The sequence below is a fragment of the Thunnus maccoyii genome, chromosome 4 (assembly GCF_910596095.1).
Source record: "Thunnus maccoyii chromosome 4, fThuMac1.1, whole genome shotgun sequence".
Lineage (NCBI taxonomy): Eukaryota > Metazoa > Chordata > Actinopteri > Scombriformes > Scombridae > Thunnus > Thunnus maccoyii.
In genome coordinates, this window is record NC_056536.1 from 23,655,276 (window position 1) to 23,673,960 (window position 18,685).

General features: G+C 39.6%; 2 protein-coding genes across 3 annotated transcripts in view; one reads left to right on the forward strand and one right to left on the reverse strand.

Annotated features, from left to right (window-relative positions):
• Positions 1–16,062, forward strand: part of LOC121896389 (adenylate cyclase type 6-like) — a 43,048-nt gene extending 26,986 nt beyond the window's left edge. Inside the window, exons 4-24 of the mRNA XM_042410236.1 lie at positions 323–472; positions 2,531–2,652; positions 3,357–3,468; positions 4,447–4,574; positions 4,664–4,822; positions 4,928–5,069; positions 6,046–6,174; positions 6,291–6,319; positions 6,453–6,600; positions 6,696–6,793; positions 7,448–7,535; positions 7,636–7,752; positions 7,860–8,018; positions 8,179–8,354; positions 9,315–9,341; positions 9,468–9,497; positions 9,628–9,760; positions 9,939–10,202; positions 10,305–10,509; positions 10,686–10,810; positions 11,612–16,062. Coding sequence (XP_042266170.1) covers positions 323–472; positions 2,531–2,652; positions 3,357–3,468; positions 4,447–4,574; positions 4,664–4,822; positions 4,928–5,069; positions 6,046–6,174; positions 6,291–6,319; positions 6,453–6,600; positions 6,696–6,793; positions 7,448–7,535; positions 7,636–7,752; positions 7,860–8,018; positions 8,179–8,354; positions 9,315–9,341; positions 9,468–9,497; positions 9,628–9,760; positions 9,939–10,202; positions 10,305–10,509; positions 10,686–10,810; positions 11,612–11,740 — 2,670 coding nt within the window. The 3' untranslated portion in view covers positions 11,741–16,062. The remainder of the gene's footprint in view (positions 1–322; positions 473–2,530; positions 2,653–3,356; positions 3,469–4,446; positions 4,575–4,663; positions 4,823–4,927; positions 5,070–6,045; positions 6,175–6,290; positions 6,320–6,452; positions 6,601–6,695; positions 6,794–7,447; positions 7,536–7,635; positions 7,753–7,859; positions 8,019–8,178; positions 8,355–9,314; positions 9,342–9,467; positions 9,498–9,627; positions 9,761–9,938; positions 10,203–10,304; positions 10,510–10,685; positions 10,811–11,611) is intronic.
• LOC121896392 (testis-expressed protein 49-like) lies at positions 409–18,672 on the reverse strand. Of its 2 annotated transcripts, XR_006095989.1 has the most exons (5): positions 18,469–18,672; positions 17,021–17,197; positions 16,430–16,553; positions 662–802; positions 409–478 (listed from the first exon to the last, which is right to left on the reverse strand). XR_006095989.1 is itself a non-coding variant. In XM_042410246.1 (4 exons), exons 1-4 carry the CDS (start codon positions 18,557–18,559, stop codon positions 16,290–16,292), a joined length of 441 nt encoding a protein of 146 aa, XP_042266180.1. In that variant the 5' UTR covers positions 18,560–18,670; the 3' UTR covers positions 16,158–16,289. The 2 variants fall into 2 exon arrangements, 1 of the variants encoding a protein (XP_042266180.1); XM_042410246.1 differs by lacking the exons at positions 409–478; positions 662–802 and adding an exon at positions 16,158–16,338 and having other exon boundaries at positions 18,469–18,670.
• Between the last annotated feature and the right edge of the window lie 13 nt (positions 18,673–18,685).

An 18,685-nucleotide genomic window follows, 5' to 3' on the forward strand; every position in this document is an offset into this window, starting at 1 on the left:
ATTTATTTACACTATTTAAATGAGTACATTTTATCCATTTTATTCAGTAAAGACTGATTTCTGAAACCATTTTGTCCCAGAAGCAATAACAAGTACATAAGCACATGAGAAACAAATCTAACAAGTGTAATTTAATGAGAAAGCATTTTCAGTGATCTATTTCCCCACTTTTTATTCTTTACCCGCTTACTATTATGCTTAAATCATGATGATGTGGGAACATCACATCCAGAGTTTCTCCCTCTGTCACCTGGCAGTAATTCCCCCTCCTTCCTCTTGTTCTTGATCACCTCTTTCTCCCTCTTCATCTTCTCCTCTGCAGGTGAGTGCTAATGTCCTGATCTTCCTGTGCACTAACATCATTGGAATCTGCACCCACTACCCCGCTGAGGTTTCCCAGAGACAAGCCTTCCAGGAGACCAGAGGATACATCCAGGCCCGATTACATCTGCAGAGGGAGAATCAACAACAGGTAGGCCTGCACACACACACGCACGCACGCACACACACACACATTTGTCTATATGACCTCCTGTTGGGAAAGATTCCCTCACTTCCATTAAGGCATAACATAAATCCTACATTTGTGTAGCTTGTCCAGTTATGTTTTTTTTTTCAAATGCAGTTAATTCTTCATCGTGTTTATTAGTCTCATACTCACATGCTCTTCTGTCAGGCTCTTGGAAACAGCTAGACTTATTTTTTCCTGGCGGTTAGTATCCGGTCAGTTTGAGCTCCTCATCGTGACATTCAGTGGTGATTCTTGGCTGCTTGACAGGTGATTCAGTCCCCTGGTGCATTTCTGCAGCAAAGATGTTAGAAGACTCGTTTCCACTCATCAGGAAATTATTTCCTTTGTTGGAGCAAAACATGTCACATCTCACTCCTGTAGGTTAAACTGGGCTAACAAAACACTTTTAAGGCTGATTTACCCTAAAAGAAACTCACTAGCATAGCAACAATGAGGCTACAAACAACAATGCAACAAATGTGCAATCTACACTAAAAAAGAATATCTGATGTTGTGAATACATAAACATCTTGTCTTGGAATATAACACAACCTACATTTAAGAAATATTGTCTTGTATTTTAGCCAAAATGGTATATTTTCCATATTATCTAAACTCTGAATATCTTCTAATACAGAGTACCAATCTTATTTGATTAAATTGTGTTTAAAGTCATCAGCTGATACCTGATCTGCTTCAAAAGGCTTCAGTTCATTCATCCAGCTCACGTAGAAAAGATTATTTACATGTGAAAACAGCACAGCGATAATTAACGTTTGGCGTTTAAGCTCCGACCTCATCACTCCCCGTAGGATACACAGAGAGACAGAGAGAGAGATTGGGGAGTGATGATAGCGGATATCCTCTCCCGAGAACGAAGCATGAATCAGATGAGTTTAAACAGACCCCCAAATTGATAGGTGATGCAGAGAGGGGCATGTTACGTGTGAATGTATCAGTGCGGCTCGAGGATTCACTTTGTTTCTGGCACCGATACCAATCCGGCATATCAGTGCATGATCAGTCTTTGCTCTGGTGCAAAATGGAAAGTGTTGAAAAAATGACCTTCTTTGATTCTGAGAGTGTAACATTAAAATCTGACATTCACTGCTTACTTGAACTTAAGTGGAACCTCTTTGATGACTGGATGTGTCACATCTATGTTTAGCCAGATAGCTGCATTAACAAGAGTGGGGCCGTGCTGGTGGAAGTCTAAGTTGCTTACCATGTGATTGCAAAGTCACTGGTGCGAGTCCAGCCAGGGACCTTTGTTACATGTCGTCTCCCCTCTTTTCCTGTCACCTCTCTACTGTTAGGTGTCAAATAAAGCCAAAAATACTTTAACGCCCCTGAAAACTTTGTTTCAGATTGCAAGTATTTATCTATGAGATTAAATATTCATGACTAAATAAGTGACAATCAAGTTGAGTAATATTATCACAGTATATATCAAGAGTTTAGCACTCAAAATCTCAGCCAACTGCCTTCATCAGGACTGTGTGTTTGTGGTTTTGATCAGATTTGATTGACAGTGGCCTGGCAACACAAGCAAACAACCTCACACCTGTCATCAGATTCTGAATCAAATATTGCTAAATCCTGATTGGTGCACGGAAGTACATCACATCACCTTTTCCATCTTTTTTTCCAGTGAGAGGCACACAGACAAAAACACAAATTGATCACATAAAATAACCAAAACGGTTCGAAATTTGGCAGAAGATTCTGTGCTTTGCTCATATTAAGCAGTTTATTAAGAAATTAAGTTTTCAGGGCCTTTACAAACACCATCAAAGAGCACAGTGGACTCAGACATGGAGGGTATATCACTAGTCTCTATTGTCAAAATGTCAGAGGGTTAGTTATTCTTTAACGTAGCTTTTACCTAAAACTCAAAGTTTTCGCCACATGACACACACTCACTAACACAAGCATGGACACCTGACATGTTGCATACAGACAATAATATTATGAATGACACAATCTGCATTTCGTTTCTTTTTTTTGTGTGTTTTCCAGGAGCGTCTGTTGCTTTCAGTGTTGCCAAGGCATGTTGCCATGGAGATGAAGGCTGACATCAATGCCAAGAAGGAAGACATGATGTTCCATAAGATCTATATCCAGAAACATGACAATGTCAGGTCAGCCTGGTCACTCGACGGTCTTTCTTTCATGTTTTAACCGTGAATTAAGAATTCAGTCGCTTAATCGTCTTTTTTTTCTGTTTGGTCTGGTGAATTTTTGCGCAAGATACCCCTTGAGGACCTGATATGATACACAAGGAAGTAACGACATAGTTCATCATCTTGTGGCACTTCATCCTCAAAACATGAGAATACAAAATTCAACACAAAACAAACATTTTTCCTTAATTCTTCTTGAGATTCACACACATTTGAGCACAAACACACACATACACACATGTGCGCGCACACAGAGTCAGAGGAGGGTAGAGTGGTTTGGCAGAGTGGAGGCTAATTAACACTAGTGAGGGAATACTTAATCACCAGCAGCCAAGATAAGATAATCCCCAAAGATGGAGAACTTCAGCACACATTCAATTACAGCACTGAGCAAACACACTGCACACAGTCCACACACACACACACACACACACATTAAACGTGCATGAATCTCCTTCAAAAGACTTTAAGGTCAAACTTCCTGCGTCTCTCAAGGTCAGCAGCCCTGATAGTAACGTTATGCAATACTGCTGCTGTGTAGTGATGAAAATATAATCAATATAATATAACTAACTGAAAATGTTTTTATCAATAACAGCAGAGGATTAATAATGTTTCTCTCTGTTTCACCCTGTCTTTCCAACTCTTGATCTCGTCCTCAGTATCCTGTTTGCAGACATTGAGGGTTTTACCAGCCTGGCCTCTCAGTGCACAGCTCAGGAGCTCGTCATGACACTCAATGAACTCTTTGCCCGTTTTGACAAGCTGGCATCGGTAAGAAGCCACAGTTTCTATCTTCTCTTTCTGTGTCTTCAAATGTTTTCTTAAAGGAATAGTCAGATGTTTTGGGAAATAGCTTTAAAGGAGCTGGTAGGCAGATTTTCTTTTAGCTTTAGGAGAGAACCAGGCTAACTGTTTCCCCTTGTTTCCAGTCTTTATGCTAAGCTAAGCTAATCATGTCCTGCCGTAAGCTTCATACAGGGTATCTGCAGGTCTTGAGAAGTCTTTAAAAAGCTTTGAATTTATTTTTACCTAGAAAAGGCCTTGGAGGTCAAATATTTTCTCTTGCCTGCCATAACAATTTTTCAACTGTCTGAGATGAAAGTTGACAATTGTGGTAAAATCTTTGGTCATCAATCCAAAATGGTGGTCCTAGATCGCACTGTGAGACGTGTCAGATTTGGTGCTCTGACATACACATAAACGTACATGGTCGTTGTTATTGCACAGTCCAAAGGCGCTACTGATACTGATAGCTACTAATAGCTACAGTAGTGAGGAAGCTCATCAACTCATATTGGGCAAATTGATCAGTTTTCATTGGTTAATCCATTCACCCTTTTTCTGCCACTTATCCGGGTCCACAGCTCATTACTTAAATCAATTAAATCATTAGGAATCATTGTTATATACTTGTATACCTACCATACTATCATACTTTCATACTGCTGTTATGACCAAGAAGCCGGTATTAAATTGCGTTCTGTTTGGTATTAAAAAGGTCTTCAAAAGTCTGAAATGTAGCTCTATGAATCCTGCATATCCATAAACTTAACAGATAGATATGAGGTGGTATTAATCCTATCATCTAACTCTCAGCAAGAAAGCAATTAAGTGTATTTCCTAAAATGTTGAACTATTCCTTTAATTTTTTTCTTTCTCAGACACCTTATGGACACTTTGCAACCTCATTTTTTCCTCCCTCTTTGTCTCCTCTTTTCTCTCTCTTGCTCTGCACCCCCCTTTTCTCAGGAGAACCACTGTCTACGTATTAAAATTTTGGGTGATTGTTACTACTGTGTGTCGGGGCTGCCTGAACCGCGGGCGGACCACGCCCACTGCTGTGTGGAGATGGGCGTTGACATGATCGAGGCCATCTCGTGAGTAGAAAGCCTGTGTTTGTGTTTGTTTTGGAGTTATTTTCTACTGTAGAGGAGATCGCTGATCCTTTAGGCTTGTGTGTCTGCAGGCTGGTGCGCGAGGTCACGGGGGTCAACGTTAACATGCGCGTTGGCATTCACAGTGGCCGTGTGCACTGCGGCGTGCTGGGACTCAGGAAGTGGCAGTTTGACGTGTGGTCTAACGATGTCACGCTGGCCAATCACATGGAGGCGGGAGGCAAAGCAGGGTGAAGCACAGGGTCACATACCTATTTGCACATGCAAACATGGACACACACACACACACACACGCATGTGTTATATTGAATTCTTGGTGTTTTTGTCCCTGCTAGACGGATCCACATCACTAAGGCCACCCTGCAGTATCTTAATGGAGACTATGAGGTGGAGCCAGGTTTTGGAGGCGAGAGGAATGCGTATCTGAAGGAGAACAGCATCGAGACCTTCCTGGTCCTCGGCTGCAGCCAAAAACGGGTCAGTGCACAAAAACATACACAGCTCAGTGAGGATATAATAGGTTTAAAATTTGGCAAACTTAATTGAGGCTAAAATGGGCCTAAAAATATATGACAGATACAGTAGATATTCCTTCACTCTGAGTAACTACGTGGAGTCAGATGCTTAAAGTCCCCCCTCCAGTCAAAATTGTCTTCTTGTTACTTCAGTTGGATGTTTGAGCTTCACTGTGCAGAATGATGTATGTAAGTGCAGAATTTGAAACTAGAAGGCTTTTCACACGCATTTGCTGAAAGTAGAAAGTTTATCTGTGCTCACTATGTTTAAGGCGTGTAACTACGAGCATGATTTGTGACATCACAACTAGTTTGAGGCCAGTTGTGGTCCAGTATGCAACATACACCAAGTGTGATGTGGAAACCTGAAGTGCACAAACACTGACAATGGACTTTTCAGTGAAATAGGAGATATCTTGTGTCCAGAAGTTAAACTTCTGAAATGAAAAATAAGTCCATTTTCATATATTCAGAATTTTTGAGTGAGGGAGACCGTTTTTTTAATGCTAAAACATGTCTGGAGGGGATCTTTACGCTGGTAGCAGTGAGGTGCAGGTCAACATCGACTATGACAGTGAATGTAACATAATTAGCTGATCAATGTTGCATAGAGTCCATTATTTGTTATTGATTCGCAAACGGGAATGAGAGAAGGTTTGTATATGCTTAAAGGAATAATTTTGGAAAATACATTTACAAATCGAGTAATAGTTTGTGAAGGAAGCAGAACTGTAGAGACATAATCTTAACTGATGAGAGGTAATAGATTTGTGAATGAAGTCGTCTTCTAGACCCTGAATGGACTATATGCCACCCTTAAGTGTAACAAAAGCCAGAATTAAAAAGACTTTTTCTGGGGTATTCAATCACTTGTATTGTTTTTCACTGGGTGTTGTGAGAACAGTTGGTCAAGCCCTCATGTTTTTCTCTCTGAGCAGAAGGAGGAGAAGGCGATGATGGCTAAGATGCAGCGGACGAGAGCCAACTCTAACGAGGGGCTGATGCCACGCTGGGTCCCTGACAGAACCTTCTCCAGGACCAAAGACTCAAAAGTCTTCAGACAAATGGTGAGACTTAACATCTACACACTGCTTCACGTTGGTAGAGTCATGTTTTTTTGTGTTTGATGCTTTTGAAAAACCTTCTTTTGCTTTCTGATTGTGATGTTCTTTCTCTTCTTTAGGGGATTGATGAGACCTCCAGTAAAGACAAGTAAGTATTGACTATTAAAGCGTGAACATGTGTGAAAACTGCTGCACTGCTTTACTAGATTTAACTAACCTCTTTAACTCTTTCTGTTCTGTTTCTTGTCTCCTGCTCGATCTTTGATTTCTCTTTTTTTTAGCCGTGGTGTTCAGGAGGCCATGAACCCAGAAGATGAGGTGGATGAGTTCCTGGGACGAGCCATTGACGCTCGCAGCATTGACCAGCTAAGAAAAGACCACGTGAAGAAGTTCCTGCTCACCTTCCAGACCTCTAGCTTGGAGAAGAAGGTTCAAACTACAACCTAATTATCATTTTATGCATTTTTAAAACCACAACCTCTCAAATCTGACTCTCTGCTTCATTATTTTGTCTCCTGTTGCAGTATTCCAAGAAGGTGGACGATCGTTTCGGAGGCTATGTTGCCTGTACTCTACTAGTATTCTGCTTCATATCCTTCATACAGATTGTTATCTTTCCACAGTGAGTAAATCACATGTTCACATAATATAATGTAGATCCTCTAATATGTTCTATACATGTTTAAGGGTGCTTTCAAACCTGCTTTGTTTACCACATCAAACTTTTCAGAGGAAGTAGTCTCACTTTGGTCACAAACTCTGGAGCAGTTTGTTTGTGCTGGGAACATAATCTGACCTTGATCTGACCGAACTAACCAAGTTGCACTCTGCAAGTTTGAGCTAAATGTCTCCCGAAGCCAGGAGTGCTTTGCATATCGGGATGCGGATGAGCGAGACAGTTGTGAGCAGCCAGCCGTAGAATAAATTGTGGTTCGACCTGCACTAGCAACAAAGTGCATTGCTTCCTTGATATTTGGGAGATAGGAGCTTCAGGACCCTCTTCCTGTGTTTATGTTCTCACTCCTGCCTCATACACAGCTGACCTATGAGCAGAGTAACTTTTAGTTCGCTTGAATTTTTTTCTGGGTGAAAAGAAACTGAACCAAGGGGGAAATGCAACAAATTTACCACCTCATCCACTAATTCAGACCAGAGCAAACAAACTATAGGCTTGACAGTGTTTTCATACTTGTAGTTCAGTTTAACCCTAACCCGAAGCAAACAGGTTTGTTGTGAAAGTTTCTTTACAACTGTACTTCTGTATTCTTCCTTGCAGCACCCCGGTCATGCTGGGAATCTACATCAGTATCTTCATCATACTCGCCAACATCCTTTTCATCTGTGCCATATACTCCTGCATCAAGGTAGTGGAACTTATCAAAACACACCAACAAATCTTTTGCTAATATATCTTTTGTGTAATGTGTAAATACTTTATTTTCACTCTCCTCAATCTTATCGTAGCTCTTTCCAGCTGCGATGCAGACTGTTTCAAAGAAGATTGTCCAGTCTCGCACCAACAGCACACTGGTCGGAGTATTAACCATTATCCTCGTCTTCATCTCTGCCTTTGTCAATATGGTAAGATCAAAGTAAAAACTAAACCGAACAAAGAGGCAGCACATTCATACATTATGTTGAAAATCATACTGAGTACATGCTCGTGTCTATGTGTTTCTTCACTGTAGTTTGCCTGTGACACCAAGAGCTTAGCGGAGTGCGTTGCTGAGAAGCTGAACACTTCTGCAGCCATGGTGACGCCCTGTGTGATCCACAGCTTGAATGTGTCTGTTGAAGGGGGTCTCGAGATCTGTCCTAGCCAAGGTCCTTCCTGCCCCTTTCCCGAGGTGAGCCGCTACTCTGAGTTCATTGTATGTCACCGTTTGTGTTCCTTTACGCAACCGTTTGAGCCGTTTCAAAAAAGAAAATGTCACATTTGCATTTGTGTTTGTGAGATCTATTGTTGATATCACCTCTTTGTGATGCCGCTCTCCTTTTTTGTGCCAGTATTTCAGCTACAGTGTGCTGCTGACGCTGCTGGCCTGCTCAGTGTTCTTGCAGATCAGCAGCATAGGGAAGCTGGCCCTTATGCTGCTCATCCAGCTCACCTTCCTGCTGCTGGTGGAGTGGCCACAAGTAGCACTATTCGACAACGCAGACCTCTTTGTCACCTCCAATGCCATGTAAGTGCAACAGGATGGATACTTATGAGGGGAGCAGGAAACAGATTTATGTTGTTTGTAATGCAAATAGAGCTTTTTCTCAATTTGTACTGATAGTTTCTATATGTCTTGGATTTGTGTTTGGGTATTGAGCCTCAAAAACAACTGAAATATTGATATTTTCTGTAGTACCAAGTGTCTTTTCTACTTACTCTTTGATCAGATATTTCATGATCTAAACCTTTCCAACTTTAGACTATATTTTGTCTAGACAGAGTTATTCTTTTAACCCTGATGCATTGAACATTAAACCTGCAGTGTGGAACTTTAACATATAAATGAATTTCCATTATATTCAAGCCCTTGCCAAATAAGTTCACACAATGTTGATTTAGCCTATCACTGCTAGAAAGATGGCCGTTAATCGTACGGCCCTTCAAGACTTTCCATAATGTTATCAGGCCGAATGGATCAAATTCTGAGTCATTTCACGGGGGATGTGTTATGGTCAAAACAATTTATCTTTCGTTTTACAGCCTCAACAGCAACTTACAGCCAGTGGTGTGCTGGCCATTGGGCATACCTAGACAAATCCTGGTGGAATATCCGTTTTTATCACCCCTCTCTGTGTGCCTGTCATTCGGGGTGCGCATGAGAGTGTGCTGCATACCTGTGTCAGGCAATCACAGCCGAGTGCCCCCATTTATTCTCACTGCCAGAAGGGGGAGACAAAAGTCCTGCACTCCAGATTTAATTTATATTCACCAAATGAACGTATTGAAAAAACGATTGTATTGATAGTGGTACCAAAACTCCACTATCTATTAGTGTAGGTAACAAAAAAATCCAAACAAGCCCTTATTTATCCCTCAAATTTAACCATATCTGAACTTGAAGATACAATTTTATTGAAGTTGTATGTCAGACTTCTGTATATTTCATTATTTGTTCTAATGATATATGTTTTTTTTCTCTTTCTAGTGATTTAAATGAAACTAGTGCTCAAGGGTAAGAAATTTAATTTGTATTAATTAGTTCCATGCCCCTTAAATTGATTAATATCATAATAACTATTGTTTGTTTGATTTATTTTGTATTGGCCAGAGTTGATTTATTTAATGTTTGTACATTTAGGCCCAGTTTCAATGAAACTACAAACCAGTGGTAAGATACATTCAGTGTCACTTTTGGAGGCTTTCATCTCCTATTCTGTCATGCCAGCACTTGTGTTTCTTTTTCACAGTACACAAAATCTGCCTTCTTTTAACCTGACCATGTGTTTGTCTCTTTGCAGCCCATTTGTTGTGTCCAAAGTGTCCCTGAGGGTCATGACTCCAGTGATCCTCACAGTCTTTGTCCTGGCACTGTACCTGCACGCCCAGCAGGTTGAATCTACTGCACGCCTCGACTTCCTGTGGAAATTACAGGTATGTACTGCGTCCACTAGAGGGCGTCACCTGACCATGTTAACCCCTCAACACTGTGGCAAAGGCCTCAGAGTTGTGCATCAGTTAACAAACTGATAAAGCTGTCTCACAGTGATACACTATGTTTTATTAATATCTTTGCTGATGAATATATCTAATAAATAACCTTCACTCTCAGGCCACAGAGGAGAAGGAGGAGATGGAGGAACTACAAGCCTACAATCGTCGTCTCCTCCATAATATTCTGCCTAAGGACGTAGCTGCTCACTTCTTGGCGCGTGAGCGGCGTAATGACGAGCTGTACTACCAGTCCTGTGAGTGTGTGGCTGTCATGTTCGCCTCCATCAGCAATTTCTCCGAGTTCTACGTGGAGCTGGAGGCCAACAACGAGGGAGTGGAGTGTCTCCGGCTGCTCAACGAGATCATCGCTGACTTTGATGAGGTGAAGTTTGTGAATGTGTTTTTGTAAAGCTCAGTGTGTCGACATCTCTCCAGGAAAGTGTAGATTTGACCTTTGCTGTTTTGTCATTTATTCCCATCTCAGATTATCAGTGAAGAGAAGTACAGGCAGCTAGAGAAGATCAAGACCATTGGTTCCACTTATATGGCAGCCTCTGGTCTCAATGACTCCACCTACGACAAGGAGGGCCGTTCCCATATTACTGCACTGGCCGACTATGCCATGAGACTGAGGGAGCAGATGAAATACATCAATGAGCATTCCTTCAACAACTTCCAGATGAAGATAGGTAAGGCGGAAGTAACTGCTGTCTCTCTGAAGCAGCATGTAGAATTCAGAAAAAGGTTAAAATGTTTGGAAATCACAGAAATGAAAAGTTTTCTAATTATTTAAAATGGTTTAAAAAACTGTTTTTGTTTTGTTTTGTTTTGGGTGCAGTGTAATGCTTTTTTCTTAAATTTCCAGGTCTGAACATTGGGCCAGTGGTAGCAGGGGTCATTGGGGCACGGAAACCTCAATATGATATTTGGGGAAACACAGTCAATGTGGCCAGTCGCATGGACAGCACAGGTGTACCTGACCGCATACAGGTAGGTCTCATATGAAAGTTCAGCTCAAACTGGTTTTTAAAAATGAAATAATATATAATATATATAATATAAAAAGAATGGAATTTAAGTCAACATTTAATATCTATAACATTTAATATTTATACAGAATTACTATAAAACATAAGATTGAGTCCTCAATAGATTACTGTAATAACTCATTAGTTTTTGTTTAAAAGTGTCACTTTTTTGGGCACTTTAAAAAATTTAATCTGTACTATACCCAGTTGTTTATTTGCCTAAATAAATTCTTAATAAATTAGACGCTTAACAATTTTTTAACGACAGAAAATACTTAGTTTTCAGTGTGTAGTATTGTATACTACCTAATTGCAACCCATTCAAAAAAATGAAGAATTAACAGTTGCACAGCATCTACTTTCAGGAAATTATTGAAAACAACCCAATATGCTAATATATTGTTTGACACACAAAACTACACACTGAAAACTATTTCTGTCAGTTAAAGAATTGTCAAGAGTCTAATTAACAACTACATATGAACCCAATATAATAAGTGGGTACTTATCAACTAAAAAGCTTAACAATGTTTTCTGTCTTTTCCTATAATTTATACGAAATTGCACCACTCTGTCTGTAAAATGTCCTAAAATTTAACCATTAAATACCTGCAAATTCCTCAGAAAATTCCAGGAAATTAGTATAAAATTAAGGGACCCGTGAAATCAAGTGTTACCAAAAAATGCATTGTGTATATCAATTTCATCATCTAAATGTTTATGCAGCTTCATGTAAATATGCATTCTGCCGTTCTGCTCTCAGGTGACTACAGACCTCTACCAGGTGCTTGCAAACAAAGGGTACGTGCTGGAGTGTCGCGGGGTTGTTAAAGTCAAAGGGAAAGGGGAGATGACAACCTACTTCCTGAACGACGGGCCACCCAACAGTTAGCAGCCATGGCAACAGCAGATGCTTTGACGATCCCCACTGCAAGGACACAGCACCACTGAGCGAGGACTCACAGTGTGAGCGAATGGCTAAAAACTAAAATAAACGCCATCACTTGAATCCCAAGCAAGGAGGAAAGAAAAACTTTTAAGACTTCAAAAGGAAAAGTGTTCTTGATGAGAGGAAAATGTTCTCGTTTGACAGCCATTTTGGCCCACATACATGTTGAAGGACAAGTGTTTTTCTCATGTCTAGCCTCTCTCTCAGGCTTCTTGAAAGATGCAAAGTCTGTTTATTTAAAACAACGCCTTTTAGCCTGTGTCAAAAGAAGATTAACGCTGTACATAAGGCTAGTTTTTATTTTACTTTGTGTTTGTTTCTTTTTTTCCTGTAATTTTTATTTCACATGAATTATGAACAGGTACTCATATTTTGTTTCTGGATTAATTATTTATTTCAATCTCGATGTTTTGTGCAAAAGGTCCTTTATGAAAAAGTGTGAATACATACGTGCACAAATATCCAGTTTATTACACGTTTATAAGTGTGTATGTACATGCATATTTGTGTGTGTATGAATATATGTATAAAATGAGGAGGAATATATTGACCAAAGACTAAAGTATTTACTAAAAGCAAGGCAAGACATGTTTGATATGTTCTTGCTAAAGTCAGCAATGATCACCGCCTCTGTTTTTTAGGCAGAAGGCCTGAACCCTTTGTCCTTTTGCCCAACTGCTGGCAGCAAAGACTGCTTCATTGTTTTCATAAAATACGTACAATTAATTTAATTTCGTCTGTCATTCAGGCAGCAAAGAGCTGATCACATTAACTCTAAATTATGATATTGCCCTCAACATCTAGACAAGATTACTAAAGACGACTAAGGATGTTCTCCGAAGGTGATATCTGAAATCTATATTTTTATCTCCACTCTCTGAGGAGTAGAAGTAGCTCCAGCTAGGATTAGGATCCTCTTCATCCTCGTTTCATGTCAGATTGGTTCCTCAGAGCTTGAGCAGCCAGAATACAGCTGGTTTCAGCCGTATCAGTATATCGTCATCGACTGCTCCTTCCCTTTCAGAGAAGTATTTTCGGTGCAAATGGAAATGAAGGAACTTAGATCAGCGAGTTGTTCCAGAGCCATCACGGGGGGAAACCTCGGATTTCAGCGCAGTGGTACCACAAAGCCTGATTCTTCTATGAAGAAGAAATAGATGAAGGAGAGAAATATATATTGATTTTGACTGAATACTGTGCTTTGTAATCCTGAAGGGGCATAACTATTTTCACTGTGAGGTTTTTATGATACAACAAAACTGCTTTCTTGCCAAACATAACCGCTTCGAAGCATGTCTGATTGTGGTATCTTGTTTTCATTTTTGTTTGTTTTAACGTAGGGTATTTTGTATCACTTCTGTATCCATCATTTGTATATTCTTAATGTTGTTATTATTATTATGATGATTCTGATTAATTATTATGCTTATTATGATGATTCCATTCCAATGAAAAGGATCAAAGACCAGCACGCTTTCTTGTAAAATGCCAGTTGTAAAGCTCAAGCTCACTGGTACCAACTGATCAACTGCAGCCAATGAATTCTGCTGTTAAATCCTAATGTACAATACAGTATTTCAACTGGCGATAGGTGTGATCATGTATAGTAAGTAATAACCATTAGCTGCCTTTGCAGCAGAACCCGAGTGGTGTATGCTCACATAAGCATAGCAGTAAACACATATACAGATGATTCACTGTGCTTTTTTTTTTTTTTTTGTATTTATGCCACTACTGCAGTATTGTAAATCTCAGTCAGGCTTTAAGGTGACCTCTCCCTTCCACACATTAAACAGAACATAATCCTCATCCCTGGTATTACACTATGTAGTGAAGTGGACAAGGCAGAAGAAGTAGGCCTACATGTATCTTTCAGAATCATTTCATTCATTTCTAGTATTATACCCCCGCCCCTCCCACTCAGTCTTTCAGCAAAAAGTGGACATACTAATTGCTGAGTTTGATTGCCTTAAGTTAATATAAAACAAATCATAGAATTACACTAAAACAGGAACTGTGCCTGCTTGCCCTGTCTGGACTACCAATGTTTGAACGGAGAGAAAGGGATAAGGGCTTGTCGAGAATACTTTCAGTTAACATCTAATCGTCGAAAATGATCTTTTGTTTCTCCAGCTCCACCTTTCTTTTTTTTTTTCGTAATTGGGAGAATCCGCCCTGACTTAGCTCTTCCGCCACATTCAACAATGGCAACCAACAGTTGATCATGTTTGTACCAAAGCCAGCTCACGCAGCCTTGTGCTATTGGTCCCTCCTGTGCAATGATATTTGGCCTCGGGCGTGGTGGGAACACCAGAGGACAGTAATGTAGTGGAGATCACCAACTATTAAGTGAACTGTGACCAATGAAGAGTGATTCATATAAGCAAAGAGTTTATAGAATGGACATGAGTTTATAAAAATGTGCATTGTATGTATTCTATTTCTATTGGCTGTCCATAGACTTGTGTTGATTGTTAACTCTTGGGATGTTTTTGGGGGGAGCAGGAGCGGGGAGGAAGGTTGCCCCCATACTACTGAAACAGTGTTTTGCTCAGGCCTGATGAATCCTTCCGTATTTGTTTTGTTTTATTTGTATTTTCCCTGAGTTGGAGGAGTTGAAAGGGGAGTGTTTTGCAAAGCTGAAGGACAAGAAGAGTTGAGGACTATGACAAAGAGAAAAATAACATTTCCCCTTGAAGAAAAAAATAAAAAAAAATCAATGGCTGTTTTGTGTGTTCATATATTTACTGATGTTTTTATGTACTGCAAAGTTAGTTTTCCATTCCTCTTATAGATGTAGAAAGTGTTTTCAGTGTTCAATATACATATATTTAATAGACACAGCTATTTTAATTCTTAAAAGCATCCATTCAGATTCCGTGGGTGCTGACTATTCTGTACTGGGAATGACAGCATCATAAACATATGTTAGACAACACAAGTCTTCAAACAACTGAAATCTCGAAGGTATATATGATAGTACTTGTAATGAATATTAAAAATGATGATTTTCTGTTCATCATGAGCCAATTTGCACCATCTACAGGAAAATTAAGTAATTGCCCATCGAATTTTGACACTTGAGCCACGTACAGATAATTAGTGCGTCTTCGGTGCCAAGTTGTATTGGGAGCTTGGACCCCAGCATACCTGCTTACAGGTTTGGTTAGAATTACAACTGCAGTTTATACTTATTTTCAACATGCAGGAATATCAGCTATCCATGCCAACATATAGTGACATTTACTGTCAGTCTAGATGCCACTAGTCACTGATTTATACATTTAAATCCAATGCCTTCCTCCTTCCCTTTCCATTTCTGTATCGGTAAGTTGCCTCTATTGCACCACTTTGTTTGAAACAAGTGACCTTGAACTCTTCATGTCATGTGCTGGTGCTTTGACACATTCATGGTCATCACTGGAAGCTCTGAGACTCCCCTAAAGAAGTGACCCTGCATTCCAGTGGTGATCCTCCGTTCCAGCTGATGTGCTTCACGTAGTTTTCATTGAGTTTACACTTTTGTAGCACTGAATGAAGTCCATCAAGTCTTTCTCGGGGCATTTCAAGCCTTTTTGAAACAGCCTTTGAGCAGTTCAGATTTAGTGCTTATGTCCAGCCAGAGAATGTCCAGATTTCTTTTGACTTCCCACGTCTCGCTGATCATCTGAGAAAACAAGCCTGTGTCCATTATGGCACCATCAGACTTGAACCCTTCTGCACTTAAATATCAGTGTAAGATTTCCTCAAGAGGCTGAATGTTATTTGTTCTGAAACTATACGGTAAAATTTGTTTTCTTGCTGCAGGTGTTCAAGGCACCTCTTGTTCATCAAGTAAGGAACTACCCATGCCCCAGTAACTAAACTCAACTCTGGCTGCATTTTGAACTCATCTTTCAACTATTCACATCAAGTCAAAATTCAGAAGTAGTTATTTTTTCCTCTAGAGGGCAGCACAATCTCAGTTTCTCTATAGACCACTCCAGTTGTGCCTTCAGACCTGCAGGTCTGGACCTCTGATGATTCTTGCCAGATGATTTCTTATCTTACCATCTATGTCAAATTGATTTGTAATATATAAATGAGATAATTTGTCTTGAATTCGTTTGATAAATTCAAATTTTGCTTGTTGATCACTGAATTTTATGGCCTTTTAGGTAGCATCTAAATTTTGTATGCAACAGAATATCACTATTTTGAATATTTACACCTCCAGACTACATTTCTAAAAGTTGTGAGCTAAAAAGATTAAGAAGTATTGTTCTAGAGAGGCAGTTAAATAAGTACTTCACTGTAAAAAAAACAACAACAAAAAACAGCTATAAAAATAGCTGTATCATTAATAAAAGAATAAGCAAAATGCAGCATGAAAAATCTCCACAAGTGGATCACTTTAATTTCAGAAATTCACATCAAAACTGATGCTGCTTCTGTATTTAAGCAGCATCAGCATGTGTGTATTAGAACTGAAGAAGAAAAATGGAGAGGGCTATCAGAACAGGCTGAACTCCCGGTCTGTCACTGACATTTCCTTAACAAACCTGTGAAAGCAACAGGTGGATTACACTCACAGAGATCTAGATAATATGTAAAGAACTGAAGAACAATTTTAGATTTGGAAATGTTACTTACTTGGTCATCTCACTGTTCTTTCGGGGAAACCTTTTGACTTGTGTCCATGGTGCAGGACTGTTGGACATCAACCATCCATATTGCTGGCTGTCTGTCAGAGGCATTATGTACAGCTGGTTCGGGGCTGGAGAAGAGAGGAGACAGAGACATTCACCAATCTCACTTTCAGTCCTTGTTACAACTGCTCAGTTTAATGTATTTTACTTGTTGCCAGTCATACAGCTGTGATTTGAATCCATCTTAGTTCAAGTCCTCCATACCAGAGGTTCCCAAACTATTTGGCTTGGGGCCCCTTAAAATTAATCAAACTCTTACCTGGGACCCCTTATCACACGTTACAAATGGAAGATGAATTTGGATAACTTTTGGAGGCTTAACGAGATAAAATACATCAATACACAATAAATAAAGCAAAAAATAGAAGAAAACTTGCAAAAAAACAAAAATTTTGTGTGTCAATAGTATGTTTTTGTTATCCTATCCTGTCTAATCATCTTGCAATTAATCCAGCGACCTCTTGTGGAGGTCCCAACCCCCAGGTTGGGAACCAATGCTCCATACTATATGACTAATGTCTTTATGCAAACTCACATCTGGGTGTTTGACCCCGTTTGACCATCTCCTTGTATCGCTCATGGCTTCCTTGGTGTATGTCAGTGCCGTAGGCAAGAGGCTGGTGGTAAACGTTGCATATGTCCGTACATCTGAGGGGGCCCTGTTGTTCTTGAAGAGACGGAGGCAGTCCTGCGCTGATGTTAAGCCCACCACCTGTAAAGAAATATGTTACTATAGTATAGATTGATCATTAATTGCATGGAAGGATTTCTGAACATGGCCCACTGGGCACACGCCTAAGGGGTCAAGGCCTGTGTTTGAAGTAATTGTTAACATTTCTTCTTAGAAAGTTTCTGAGCTATGTTCAGTTAAAAGCAGAGATTTTAAAGTTGAGTATCTGCCAACCAAATCTAATCTAATATCTGTTTTTGATTATTATTTCTTTCATAATTCACCTGCACCGCATTCTGAGACTATAGCATTTCATTAAAATACAGTAAAATATGTAAAGCAATTTAAATCAAAGCAGCAGAATTGCTCTACTTTAATAAAAATTATATTAAGCATCTCAGGCTTTCTTTGATAGTAATATTTCGTAGAGTGTGCTGTGGTATTTATACAGAGGAGTGTCGATGTGGATTTGCTGTTCAGACAGCATCTCTTCATCTCCAGCATGAACTAAATACTTAAGTTCAGCTGTTCAGTTTTCAACCAACAGCAGCACCTGAGAGCTCTGCTTCACCTGCAAAATGTCAAAGGATGATCTGGGAGTCTTGCTCCTATGGGAGAGGGGTGTGCGGCCCTTTACAGGTACATGGATTACATTATTATGCTTAAAGCTATTAAAAAGGCACAATCAAGTCACAGTTAAACTTGTATTCTATCATGATTGTATTCCTTGAGATTTTACTGAAATGCCAAAATATAGCATAATTACATCAAAGTCACAATGCATTTGACCTCAAAGCCATATTTGATGGGTTTATGCCTTACAATTTAAAGCTCTGATGTATTTTATGACTCTTGCAGTTGTTTTTATTAACTCCTTTTGGCCATACAGCCAACAATAAATCGACAAATATTTGAAGAATGTACTTATATGCCAGTTGTGTGGTTGTCTAACTATGAATGTCTCTTGCTCTAAGGTCTCTCTTGAGATCTTGATCTAAGTTATACTACCTGATTTAAGTCTTAATCTGTGGGATTAAAATCTTCCACAATATATAAAGGCACTCAAGGGACACACAGCAACTTGCTTGCTCATATTAGCAAATATTACCCTGCTCTGTACTATCCTGTTAATATTAGCTCTGTAGCATGCTATTTTCTAAAGTATTTTGAAGTATTGAGTACTTACTGTTGTTAGTTATGAGTAAGATAATGTCTTTGGTTTCCCTGTGGATATATCTACAGTTGACTAATACAATAAAAAGCGACCCTCACTGACGCTAGCAAACGCTAAACCAAGCTCCAGCTCCTCTTACCCTGAGGGCGAGACGCTCCTTTGGGATTCACTATCAACTTGTCGCCAATTGGGTTTTGATAACCCAAATGTGTTAAACCGAAGAAGGCCATATGTGTCACAGTTTGCCTTAAATCGACCCAGTAAACAAGCCTTGCAATGCAGATACAGAGACAGACAGCGTGTAAATAAATCACAACTTTTGGTTGGTTTAGATGTAACCATGGGAACAAGCTCCG